This window comes from Aotus nancymaae, unplaced genomic scaffold (assembly GCF_030222135.1).
Source record: "Aotus nancymaae isolate 86718 unplaced genomic scaffold, 86718_ANA_hifiasm-v0.15.2.pri h1tg000089l, whole genome shotgun sequence".
NCBI classification, from domain to species: Eukaryota; Metazoa; Chordata; class Mammalia; order Primates; family Aotidae; genus Aotus; species Aotus nancymaae.
Window position 1 is genome coordinate 19,676,857 of NW_026988504.1, and position 13,165 is coordinate 19,690,021.

Sequence of the window (13,165 nt, forward strand, 5' to 3'; positions counted from 1 at the left end):
AACCCATGAGGCGGAGGTTGCGGTGAGCCGAGATCGTGCCATTGCACTCCAGCCTGGGTAACAAGAGCGAAACTCTGTCTTAAAAAAAAAAAAAAAAAACTCAACTCAAATGAGAGAGTTGGATGGGCCAACCCCTGCAGTGTCCTAGTACACTTGGTCATTGTCAAATCAGCACCTTGAGCCCCAAGGGACTTTCCTCTTTGTCAAATGCCTCTCTGTGGCTGGCCAGGCAGGGGCACTGTGAGGACAGGTTACCGCCCTTACCCTAAGCTCATGCCAGGGGCTGGTCTACTGGCAGGGTTTTGGATCCTAGGATACCCTTGAGGCTTGGCTCTTGACCCCTGCTCGTGTCAGAAAGTCATGACGGGAAAGTGAGCCAGTGTGGCAGTGGACAAGCCACTGATGGTTCCACGAGGCACCCTATAACCTTTCCTTCTCTTTACTTTCTTTTCTTTTTTTTTGTTTTGAGACGGAGTTTCGCTCTTGTTACCCAGGCTGGAGTGCAATGGCGCTATCTCGGCTCACCGCAACCTCCGCCTCCTGGGTTCAGGCAATTCTCCTGCCTCAGCCTCCTGAGTAGCTGGGATTACAGGCACATGCCACCATGCCCAGCTAATTTTTTGTATTTTTAGTAGAGACGGGGTTTCACCGTGTTGACCAGGATGGTCTCGATCTCTTGACCTCGTGATCCACCTGCCTCGGCCTCCCAAAGTGCTGGGATTACAGGCGTGAGCCACCACGCCCGGCCTTCTCTTTACTTTCTTCTCTCCTCTCTTCCTCTCTCTTTCTCCCCAGCCACTTCACATGGACAAGAGACACCTGCCATATGTCATTCCACATGTAATTCCTTATCTGGCTGCGGACCCTGCACAATCATGGGCTGCTTCCATCCATTGAGAGTCATCCTGTTTAAAATGCTAGGGCCAGGCATGGTGGCTGACGCCTGTAATCCCAGCACTTTGGGAGGTCTAGCTGGGCGGATGACTTGAGGTCAGGAGTTTGAGACCAGCCTGGTCAACATGGTGAAACCCTGTCTATACCAAACATACAAAGAAACTAGCTGGGCATGGTGGCGCATGCCTGTAATCCCAGCTACTTGGGAGGTTGAGGCAGGGAATCACTTGAACCCAGAAGACAGAGGTTGCAGTGAGCTGAGATTGTGCCACTGCACTCCAGCCTGGGGGACAGAGTGAGACTGTCTCAAAAAAAAAAAATGCTGGATTCAAACCGTTAGTTATAAGAAACCTATATTTTTGGCTTAAATTCTCCCTTTAAACCCTGAGCTCTCAATTAAGAAAACTGGCTGGGGCTCTGCCAAGATACCTCCTCAAGAATCACCCTCCTTGACCCAGGCGTGTCCTTCCTAAACTCTTCCATGGTTTTAACGGTGACATAAATTTCTCAGAGAAACACATTTTTAAAACAGGAAAAGTACAAGAAGCGGGAAATGATCCTTTGTTAACATTTCTGTAACCTTATTTTCATGATTCCACATATTTTAATGAACTTTTATTGCACATTGAACTTCAAAGCATCCGGAGTTGACACAGGTTACAGATGGCCCCAATAGCAGCGAGCCAATGCAAGCAACATTAGCCACCAGGCCTGCAAAGCAAGCATGAGAAGGCGACAAACAGTACAGCCCCACAGATAGAGACCAAAGCCCTAAGGCGCTGACTCTAAAGAAACTTCCAGTAAATCTGTCCTGGACAAAGAAGAAGCTGCACCAGGCGCAAGCTGGGAACCAGAGCAAAAAGCAGCAGGAGGGACCAGGGACACTCTGCTCTCACCACAAGCTCACATTTAACTGGAGAAATTCTGAAATTGATCTCACCCACTTTGACTACCGAGCAGTAACAGGTACAGATAGATAACCAGTTAAGAGGCACCCAGGCCAGGTGTGGTGGCTCATGCCTATAATCCCATTACTCTGGGAGACTGAGGCAGGCAGAGTGCTTGAGCCCAGGAGTTCAAGACCAACCTGGGCAACAACTCTATTAAAAATACAAAAATTAGCCTGCTAAGGTGGCGGGTGCCTGTCATCTCAGCTACTGAGGAGGCCAAAGCAGGAGAATCGCTTGAACCCGGGAGGCGGAGGTTGCAGTGAATGAAGCTCGCGCCATTGTACTCCAGCCTGGGTGACAAGAGCAAAACTCCATCTCAAAAAAAAAAAATTAGCCAGGCATGGTGGCACATGACTGTAGTCCCAGCTACTTGGGAGGCTGAGGTGGGAGGATCACTTGAGCCTGGGGAGGTTGACACTGCACTGAGCCGTGATTGTGCCACCACACTCCAGCCTGGGTAACAGAGCAAAACCCTGTTTCAAGCTAAAAAAAAAAAAAAAAAAGTACCCAAATGCAAGTAGGAAACCAACTGGCTCTTCTTAAATTCACACCTCTGGATTTGTATTTCAGTAATTCCTTGTAGAAAACACTCAGAATCTGACAGGTAGCATTTAGCAAGAGAGAGGCACTAAGTTGGGAGAGAAGCCGTCCCCTCTCCGTTATCTACCAGAACTGGAGGACTCACTCACATTATGTTTCTCAGCTGTCTCATTACGAGACCTAGTGACAGATGCCTGGTTTTCGTTTTGTTTAGTTTTTCTTTTTTTGTTGCTTTTTGGGTTTTGAGACAGAGTCTCACTCTGTCACCCAGGCTGTAGTACAGTGGCACAATCTCAGCTCACTGCAACCTCTACCTCCCGGGTTCAAGCGATTCTCCTGCCTCGGCCTCCTTAGTAGCTGGGACTAAGGGTGTGCACCACCACACCTGGCTAATATACGTATTTTTAGTAGAGACAGGATTTTGCCATGTTGGCCAGGCTGGTCTCAAACTCCTGACCTCAGGTGATCTACCCACCTTGACCTCCCAAAGTGCTAGGATTACAATTGTGAGCCCCCATGCCCAGCTGACAAATGCCTGTTAATGGTGGTGACCATTTTCATCCATTCATGCACTGCCCTATACCAGGTGCTGAGATGAAGATCAGAGAAAGAAGCTACCAGGCATGAGGCCATGACATCGCTTTCCTTAAGGAGCTTGTAAAGGTGCTGAAAGAGGAGACACACATTTATAAAACCAGGAAATAACTGGAAAGTAGCACCTATGCAAGAGAACTAGTGGACACAGTGAATTCCTAGATGCTGTGAAATTGACAACAAGCTCTTCCCTAGCTGGGGCGTCCTGCAATTCCATAAAGCAACAATTGGTCAGGCCAGGCGCAGTGGCTCACGCCTATAATCCCAGCACTTTGGGAGGTGGAGGCAGGAGGATCACGATGTCAGGAGATTGAGACCAGCCTGGCCAACATGGTGAAAACCCATCTCTACTAAAATACAAAAAACTAGCCAAGTGTGGTGGCATGCACCTATAGTCCCAGCTTAGGAGGCTGAGGCAGGAGAATCGCTTGAACCCAGGAGGCAGAGGTTGCAGTGAGCCAAGATTGCACCACTGCACTCTAGCCTGGTGACAGAGCGAGACTCCGTCTCAAAAAAAAAAAAAAAAGAAAGAAACAGTTCGTTTCCTAAGTGAAGTTGTGAGCTATTTGAATGCAAAGCCAGGCCATGCCTGTCTGTCATGGTGCTGGGCACACAGTGAGTCACATGTGACTGCTGACCACATCCCTGGCACTATGGATGCCAGGAGCACTGATTACAGATGTGCCAAGTGATTGCCAGATAAGGAAGTGGCCTGCATGGGTTGGGGGCACTCATCAACAACTGGGCATGGGACCTTCATCCTTTTGTATCTCACAGGCCCCCAGTACCTAGAAAATGCTTAGTACCTAATAGGTGATCAGTAAGTTTCTGATGCATAGTCAACTACTCAATCAGAACCTAGTTTTTCCATGAGGCAAGTCCTGAGTTATGTTTTGGAGAAAGTGATAGTATAAAATTTGCAGACAGAACAATACTCTAGGTAAAGGAATACTTCCAAGTTCAACATACATTTATTTACTCAACGATTTTCTTTCTTTTTTTTTTTTTGAGACAGGATCTCGCTCTGTTGCCCAGGCTGGAGTTCACTGGTGGGGTCACAGTTCACTGCAGCCTCGAATGCCTCAGCTCGAGTGATCCTCCCACCTCAGCCTCCTGAGTAGTTGGGATGCGTGTACCACTATGCCTGGCTAATTTTTTATTTTTATTTTTAGAGATGGGGTCTTGTCAGTTTACCCAGGCTGGACTTGAATTCCTGGTCCCAAGAAATCCTCCCACCTCAGCCTCTATTCAAAGATTTTCTGCAACCCTACTACGTGCTAGCCTCTAGGAATACAAAGATGATTAAGACACTCCTTTCCTAGAAGAGACACAGAGTCTAAGGGCAGAACACATGGAACCAAGAGCATCCACAAATGTGCCTGTGTTGGAACGGAAGGTTGAGTCAGACGTGGGGTACACAGAGCACAGTCAGATGAAATGGGGAGCCACCATTCTTGCCCCTCCTTCCACACCTCCTTTAGGACAGACCTCCAGCCAGGCTCTTCAGGGACACGCGCCAATGCTTCTGAGGCCTCGCTTTTAATCTAATCAGATTGTGCCCTTTGCAGTCAGTGTTCCCACTTCTTTGGGAGCCTGGTGGCAAAGCTGCTTCCATTATTGCTCTCATCACTGGATCTACTGTGGGGATGACATTTACCCTGAATCCTGGAGGGTTTGGCAGATGGGCAAGGGTAGGTGTGGCAGAAGAGAGAGTTCCATGCAGAGGGAAATGGAAACGCACAGAGACACGGCAAGACTTTCATGTTTGGGGAAAGTCAAGGAGCTGTGTGGCCAGGGAGGGCAGAGGATGAGCCTGAGGTCAGGCAGGGAGTGGGGCAGGGTTTGTGAGCAGCTCTGGAGGCCATGGGACAGTTTCCAGCCTGGGATTGGCAGGCCAGGAGATGTGGCCTTTTTGGGGGAGAACGTGGCCAAGTTTTTTGGGGAAAATTTGGGCAGCCATGTGGAGGGTGGGTTGGAGGGGAAAGAAACCAGCCAGGAGGCTGCTGCAATGGCACGGGGTAAAAAGGGGGCCCGCGTGGGGAGCATCGGACATGGGAATGGTAGGGGTGCATCCTGGGTGAGGGACAGGCTGGTGGAAGCACTGAATGTTCGCCTCTGCAAGTGGCCAGCAGGAAGCTAGCTTTTCCTCCCTTCAGATGCTTGTTGGGAGCATCTCTGGAGAAGACAGGACCCACCAGCCTCACGTGACCCCACCTTCGAGGTGAAGCTAAATGGCCTTGCCTTTCCTCTCCTCCTTCCCTTTCAGCACCCACACGCAGCACTCCATTTGTCAGGGCCCATCTCCCATCCCCCATGTCCTGGACTTCCTCCCAGCCCAGGTCTTGTCTCTATCTGATTATTACAGCAATCTCCTGGAGTGAGGGCCCGCCTCTGTCTTCTGTCCCAGGTGTGCCGTTAATGGTGCAAAACTTCAGGCTAGATGCAGGGGAGGGGAGCCCAGGGGCTGGCCGGAGAGGCAGGTAGGGTCTAGAAGCCATTCTCCAATCCCCCTGGTTCATTTATGGGTAGGACTGGATGGACTGTGGCTACCCCAGCCCCTATCTACAACATTTCTACAAAACCAAAAGCTCTTTCCTCCAAGGAGCAAAGCAGACAAACCCAAAACATGGGAAGCCCAGGTGTGGTCCACAGTTAGAAAAACTTCCCACTCACCAAGATGCCGTTTCCTGGTGGAACAAGAGTTGGTGAGATAGATACGATCAGCTGGCACGGAATCTAGAGGCAGGTGGAGGTTGTCTCGGTAGCCCAGAGAAACGGAGGCAGTGGCTAGCCCAGCCCTGATGCATAATTAACCAGCTAACTAGGATCTGCTACTCTAGACGAAATTCCATCCTTCCCCTGCCCGCCCCGCCGCTCCTTGGGCACAGAAGAGGTCCCAGGGACTAAAGCTGCCTCCACACTGGCCAGGCAGTTGCCCCAGTAACAGTGTCCAGCACCCCTTGTTTTGTCCCCCCAGCCTGTCACAAAGCCCCTCTTCTTCCTGGGGAAGAGCACCAGGCCCTCCGCACCGGAGCCCACATCCTTGCAGCCTGGCACAATGGGCTCACACGGAGTACACAGTGTTTCTTATTGTGGCATAAAATGCCATGAAGTCAGAACAAAGAGCGAGCCCAGGGCCTTGATGGGTCTGCTGCTTCCTGCCGGGCAGAGAATGCAAGCGATTGTTTCAAAGCCAGTGGTGAGGCAAGTGGCCAATTAGCAAGGCCTTCACCCCCACAGCCTGTAAATGTGATTCGGACCATCAGAATGAGATTCTGCTATTCAGATCAATTGCTCAAAGGAAGCAAGCCTGTTCTCATTGCCAAATTTAGAAGCCCGAGACAGCAAAGGTGACCCAGGTTATGGCTACAGTTCTCGTTAGGACGAGGCTGAGCCCAGTCAACGCTGAGCACCCACCCAGCCCTCAGCACCTCCGCCCGTTTCCCTGGCCCTTTAAGGTGGCGTAAGGGATTCCTAGAACATCCCTGCAACTAGGAGGTTATACATCTGTTCACAATTGCATTGCAAAAACAATTCATTTCTCGCTGTCTTCTTTCTCGTAGTTGTCAAGAAATTACCCACAACCCAGAATGGAAGAAAATGAAAGTAGGTTTTGGGGGTCGGTCCTGCCATTTTGAGGGTGTTTGCTAAGTTCCGCTTTTTCTGTGACTGTGTTGAACCTAATGCCTGGGAAGGAATGACCACTACCCAGAGGCGAAAATAACCCCACAAAGCTTGGGAAAGTCAGCGGCAGCAAACAATCAGGAAGGCGAGGCCAAGTTCACTGGATGCAGAGCAGATAAGAATTTTAATTCATCCTGAAAGCAAGGAAAAGCGCCAACAAAGGGAAGAGGTTATCTTCCGGCATGAGATGAGATTTGTTCCTTTTCCTTGCTGGGATTCTCCAGCGTCCAGCCCTTGGAGAGTTTGGGGGTTGGTTTTTTTTTTTTTTTTTTTTACTGCCAGGATTCCTCTAGGAAAACCCTTCCCAAGTCCTGGCAGGGGCTGTCTGGCCCTTACCTGAAGGGACCACATTCACTCACAAGCTAGTGGCCTTGGTTGATTTCCTCCCCATTCAGCCAATCAAGTGGGTCTGCTGAATTCAGAGGTTGAACAAATCAAACAGGTCTCCCGAGAAAGGGGCCTCAAAGCGGACGAGACGGCTCTCTGCAAACAGGTTCGAGAAACGTCTTCTCCCTGTTCCTTTTTCCATAAAAAAAAACCCGACTGGAGAAAAATGTGCTTAAGTAAAGCAGGCGGGCTCGAAGTCAGACTCGGGAAGAACTTCATCAGCAGGGATAATCGACACTGCAGTGAATCGAGGGGGGTGACAACTGGGTCCCCAGAGATTCATCTGGGGGAAAATTTCTCAACTGCCTGTCCCAAAAGGCGTTAGAACGGTGGCTTCCACCTGGAATTTACCATCAGAATCACCCGAGAACTCACCAAAAACTCAGATTCCTGGACCCCGCCCAGAGATTCCGCTTCAGGCGATGGGGTGGGGCCCTGGAATCGTGTTCACACGGACCCCGGTGGTCCTGATACAGCCGGCCGCGGGGGTGCTTTTGGGAACCCCCAGTAGTCCTGCCTGGAAGGCGCGAACCCGCTCAAAGCTGCACGGGGTGGGGCCCGGATTAGTACCCCAGAGAAGCCAATTGATTATTCCGGGCACGCAGCCCTGCGAAGCCGAACTGACCATTTTCAGAGACTAGGGAGGGCCCCGCCTTCCGCTCACAAAAGGAGCCCGGGGGTCGCTGCCCGGGCGCAACCGCGGAGACCCCGCCGAGCCCAGCGCCCCCCTCGCGCGGCCGCCCCCGACCCCGGCCTCGTCCCTCGGGCGGGCGCAGCTGCTGCTCCCGCCTCTGCAGCCGGGAAGGGCGCGGCGAGGTCTTTAAAAGACCTCTGTGTCGCGGGCGCACGCTGCACCTCCGGGGAAAACGCCCTGTGCCGCGGCCCCGCGCGTCCCAGGCTCGGCCTCGGCGAGGGCCTCCCGCTCCGGAAAGGGCGCGACGGGGAGCTCGGCCCGGGCGCTGCGGCCACTCGCTCCGTCCAGCCGCGGCCGATAGGACCGGGCAGGGTCCCGGCGCCGCGCCCAGGCACCCCCTCCCCAGCCCCGCCCCGGAGGCGCCTCGCTCTTTCCTATCGGGGAAACCTGCGGCGACCGGGCGCGCCCGCATGGCTTCCGCTGGGCAGGGGCGACCCCTAGTGCCCAAGGCGGGCCACGCCGAGCATGACCGAGCCTTTCCTCGCACACCCTGGAGCCTGGGCTTGGGACACCCTGGCCTCTGAGCCCGGGCCCCAGGGGAGACCGACGTTTCCGGAGGGCAGAAGAGCATCCGTGGGGTGGTGCTCCAAAAGGAGTCTCCACCGACGGGAGCCGGGGACCTGTCGCCCTCCCGTACTGCTCCGAGGCAAATGGTCCCACGATAGGAGCGACCCCCACTCATTTGCCATCCTTCCCCGGGGGGCTGGGACCTGCTCGAGGATCCACGCCATCACCACCCCTCCCCCGCCGCTCTCAGCCCCAAGGTGGGAACAGCCAGTTCTCCCGTGAAAGCCCAGGCCCTCTCCACCTGCCCCCAGCTCTGCACACACCGGTGGGCCCAGCTGAGGCCAAAGAGAACCCAGCACAGAGGGATCATCCTGGGGTGCTGGCCAGTCGCAGTCCTGGCCTGGCCTCCTCCTTGACTTGAGAGCCATTCTCAAGTCAAGAGCCGGAGAGCCACGGGCATCCAGCCTCCCCAGTGAGCCACACTCTTTTGGTCCCCTGGCATCCTGGCATGACTCACCTGGTTGACAGCACTTTGTTAATATGGGTTGCCAGAGCTGAGTCACCGCTGTGACCTGCTACCCTAGCTTGGTTCAGGTACACAGGAGGAAAAAGGGCAACACATCAGGGCACACAGGTGGCACAGAGAGGTGCCAGCCTCTTTGTGGCTCTGTGGTGCCCATGCCAGCCTGCTGACCAGGACCCCCTCCCCTGCACGTGAAAACCAAAGCCTCACACAATGCCACAAGTGGAACCAAGGTTAAGGCAGCTGGGGAGAGTCCCAGGTGTATGTGCCCAGAGCCAGCACCCAGACAGCTGCTTCCCATTGGCACAAATAACTTCCCAGTGACACCAAGACAAGGTGGGGCGCGGGGTGGGGGGTGTACCTTCTGCAGATACGCAAACAGATGAGGACAGGGGCAGGAACAAGGACGGGCGTCAGCACCCTTGGCCAAAGGCTGGACCAGAGGGCCTCCCCAAACACCCAGTCAAACCTACTGGGCTTTGGAGAAAGCACAGGATGGGTGAGGGAATGGGGCAGCTCAGGGGCTGGGGCTTCCTTGGGTAGAACTGAGGTGAGAAGGTCCGGGTAGGATTGGGGGATGTCACTTGCTCCTGCTCCCTGCACCATTTCTTCCTCAACAGGCAGAAACTTTTCTCCTTTTCTTTTCTTCTTTTCTTTTGAGACAGAGTCTTGCTGTGTTGCCCAGGCTAGAGTGCCGCGGCACAATCTCAGCTCACTGTAACTTCTGCCTCCCAAGTTCAAGTGATTCTCCTGTCTCAGCCTCCTGAGCAGCTAGAATTACAGGCACCTACCACCACACCCAGCTAATTTTTTTTTATTTTAAGTAGAGACGGGGTTTTGCCATGTTGGCCAGGCGGGTCTCGAACTCCTGAACTCAAGTGATTTACCCGCCTCAGCTTTCCAAAGTCCTGGGATTACAGGCGTGATCTGCACCCGGCCAAAACTGTTTCTAAATTGTCAGGGAGCATTCATTCGAGCCAAGGGGAAAAGAAACATATTTAGAACAAGAATTTCCCCCAAGAATAAAGAATAAAGGAGACCCCCCCCAACTCCACCTTCTCCGCTTGGACTGCACTACCACCCCAGTGCCTCTTGCTCTCCCTCCCTTTCCCCCTCTTATCACTTGTCCCTCTGCCTTCAGCCATTGATCTCTGAAAGACTCCTTAAACACCTAGGTCAGTTCATTCCCCCTTCTCTGCCAAATTAGGAAGTGGAGGTTCACGTAGGTCCTTACCTTGAGAGGAGGCAATGGCCCCCGCAGCTATTCAGCCTGCAAACAAGGCTGCGCCAGGCTATGTGGGGACGTGGAGATGACCAAGATGCTGTCTTTGGGGGAAGCTTATGGCCCAGCTTCCCTGGTGTGGCTGAAACCTCAATGGTCAGTGTGCGGATTCCCCAGCACCAGACTGCAGGTCTTTGTTCCCCACACTGTTCCAGGCACTGTGGCCCTCTGGGTAGCTGGCCCTTGGGGCTGGGGTGGGAGAAGGAGCAGCAGTGCTGTGCCCCCTGTGACAGACCCCACAGTGTGCCTCGGCTCTCCAGCCTGAGACATCTTCTTGCCTTCCAGATTCTGAGTCAGGAGACAATGAAAGCAGCGTTTCTCAAAGCCGGGTCGTCTAGCAAGGAAACTGACCGTGGAGCTCAGCGGAACCCTCTCCCGCCAGCCGTTCTTTCTGTGTCCCCAAGCGCCTCCCTCCCTCCTCCTCTTTACTGAAACTGAAACCAAAGTGTTCACAGTTACCATTTTCACCTTGTGCCACTCTTTTTGGGGTCTGGCTTGAGCGTCTCTGGGCAGCCACAGCGACCAGTCTAGTCCCAGACAGCACAGGTGAAGCAACCTAAGACTGGGGAGCTCCTGGCAGGCTGGCCTGCTGCTGCCCCTCATCCCAGGAGCCCCAGGGGACCCGGCAGCCCCGGCAGGTCCAGCAGCCTGGGGTCCCACTGCTGAGGGCGCCTGCCAGGCCTCACTCCACCCTGAGTGCAATTGAGACATGTATTCATTCAGTAAACTGGCTCTATTCGCCCAGCTTCGCCCATGCTTATTTCACTTTCCTTGGTCAGAGGCTGAGGGTCTCAAGCTCCAGGGAAAGGGAAGCACATCTCACAGCCCCCACCTCACCTCCACTTCTCCCTCCTTTCACCATCACGGGGGATGATACATCCTGGGCCCCCATGGGCTGGGGCAGGCTGGGTGGTGGCTGCCCCGTAGGTACCCACTTAGGACCGAACTGAGTGTGGACTCCACGCTTTCTTAACTGCATCTTAGGGCCCAAAGACCAAGTCAGGACTTGGAGTGAAAAAAGGTCAGAGAGGGTTAGTGAGAAAATTGTATGTGCATGAGTGTGTTTGAGTATGTGTGTGAGAGAGAAACAAAAATAAGTCAACAAATAATAAAAGGGCTGGGCACAGTGGCTCACACCTGTAATTCCAGCACTTTGGGAGGCTGAGGAGGGTGGATCACTTGAGGTCAGGAGGAGACCAGCCTGGCCAACATGGCGAAACTCCATCTCTGCTAAAAATACAAAAATATTAGCTGAGCGTGGTGGTGGACACCTGTAGTCCCAGCTACTGGGGAGGCTGAGGCACGAGAATTGTTTGAACCCAGGAGGCAGAGGTTGCTGTAAGCCAAGATGGCACCACTGCACTCCAGCCTGAACGACAGAGCAAGACTCTGTCTCAAAAATAAATAAATAAATAATTTAAAAAAGGGCCAGGTATGGTGGCTCATGCCTATAATCCCAGCACTCTGGGAGGCCAAGGGAGGCAGACCGCTTGAGCCCAGAAGTTCACGTTCAGCCTGGGCAACATAGCGAGACCCTGTCTCTACAAAAAAAATTTAAAAATTAGCCCTGCATAGTGGTGTGCCCTTGTGGTCCCAGCTACTCAGGAGGCTGAGGTAGGAGGATCGCTTGAGCCCAGGAGGTCAAGGTTGCAGTGAGCCATGCTCACGCCACTGCACTTCAACCTTGTAGACAGGGCTACAAGACCCTGTCTCAAATAATAACAAAAGATGGAGGGGACAAAGCATGGTACATGCAGAAACGTTATGCGAAGTGAAAGAAGCCAGGTGCCAAAGACTACATAGTATATGATTCTTTTTTTTTTTTTTTGAGACGGCGTTTCACTCTTGTTACCCAGGCTGGAGTGCAATGGTACGATCTCGGCTCACTGCAACCTCCGCCTCCTGGGTTTAAGCAATTCTCCTGCCTCAGCCTCCCGAGTAGCTGGGACTACAGGTGCGCACCACCATGTTTGGCTAATTTTTTAAATATGTTTAGTAGAGACGGGGTTTCACCTTGTTGACCAGGATGGTCTCGATCTCTTGACCTCGTGATCCACCCGCCTCGGCCTCCCAAAGTGCTGGGATTATAGGCTTGAGCCACCGCGCCCGGCCTATGATTAATTTTATACAGTTTCTAGAAAAGGCCAAACTAGAGAGACAGTAAGCAGATCAGTAGTTGCTGGGGGCTGGGAAAGGAGCAGGGATTGACTGCAAATAGAGTCCAGGGGACTTCTGGGGGTGACGGAGGTGTTATAAAGCTGCTTAGTGGTAACATTTACACAACTGGATAAATTTGCTAAGGCTCATTGAACTGCACATTTACAATGTGTGAGCTTGAGGCATGATTGTAATACATCCTCTATAAATTTTCTAAAAAATGGAGGGAGGGACAGAAAAAGAGCAGAGGGAGGAGGACAAGAAAGAAAGATGAAATGAAGAGAAGGAGGCACTTCTCCCTCCTGCCTTTAAGACTCACACTTCTCAGACCAGGAAGCCCCTGCTTCCCTGACCCACCCTCTCTTGGGGGTCTCAAAGGATAAGATTTTGCTGCAAAGGGGTACTGTGAGCTGAATTAAGGAATCAGTAGGGTTTTAGGAAGGCTAGGCTTGGATCACCTTAAAATCTGGTCCCACTCTTCCGATGTGTTCCAGTTAAAGTGATGCAACTCTTGAAAATCAGTAGGTTCGCTGGGCACAGTGGCTCACACCCGTAATCCCAGCATTTTGGGAGGCAGACATGGGTGGATCACTTGAGGTCAGGAGTTGGAGACCAGCCTGACCAACATGGTAAAACCCCAACTCTACTAAATACAAAAAAAAATTAAAAAATTAGCCAGGCATGATGGCACATGCCTGTAAACCCAGCTACTTGGGAGGCTGAGGCAGGGTAATCACTTGAACCTGGGAGGTGGAGGTTGCAGTGAGCCGAGATTGTGTCACTGCACTCCAGCCTGACCAACACAGCGAAATTCCATCTCAAAAAAAAAAACAAAAAACAGTAGTAGGTTCAACCAGGGGCAGCCTAGACCCAAGATCAAAGATAAGAGGCATTCAGGTTGAAAATATCTCCATGATCTAAATAAAATTCCTAAAACCTCTAGTTCTTCCACT

At 52.5% G+C, this 13,165-nt stretch overlaps 1 protein-coding gene and 1 long non-coding RNA gene across 3 annotated transcripts in view; one reads left to right on the forward strand and one right to left on the reverse strand.

The window, feature by feature from the left end:
- Positions 1-7,245, forward strand: part of MARCHF10 (membrane associated ring-CH-type finger 10) — a 101,600-nt gene extending 94,355 nt beyond the window's left edge. Inside the window, exon 11 of one of the 2 annotated variants that reach the window (XM_064369740.1) lies at positions 6,542-7,245. In XM_064369740.1, the coding sequence (XP_064225810.1) occupies positions 6,542-6,616 (75 nt within the window). In that variant the 3' untranslated portion in view covers positions 6,617-7,245. The remainder of the gene's footprint in view (positions 1-6,541) is intronic. The other variant, XM_064369741.1, reaches the window with a different exon arrangement.
- The window catches only part of LOC135271723 (uncharacterized), a 58,220-nt gene that overhangs the window by 40,154 nt on the left and 4,901 nt on the right, over positions 1-13,165 (reverse strand). The window lies entirely within an intron of this gene.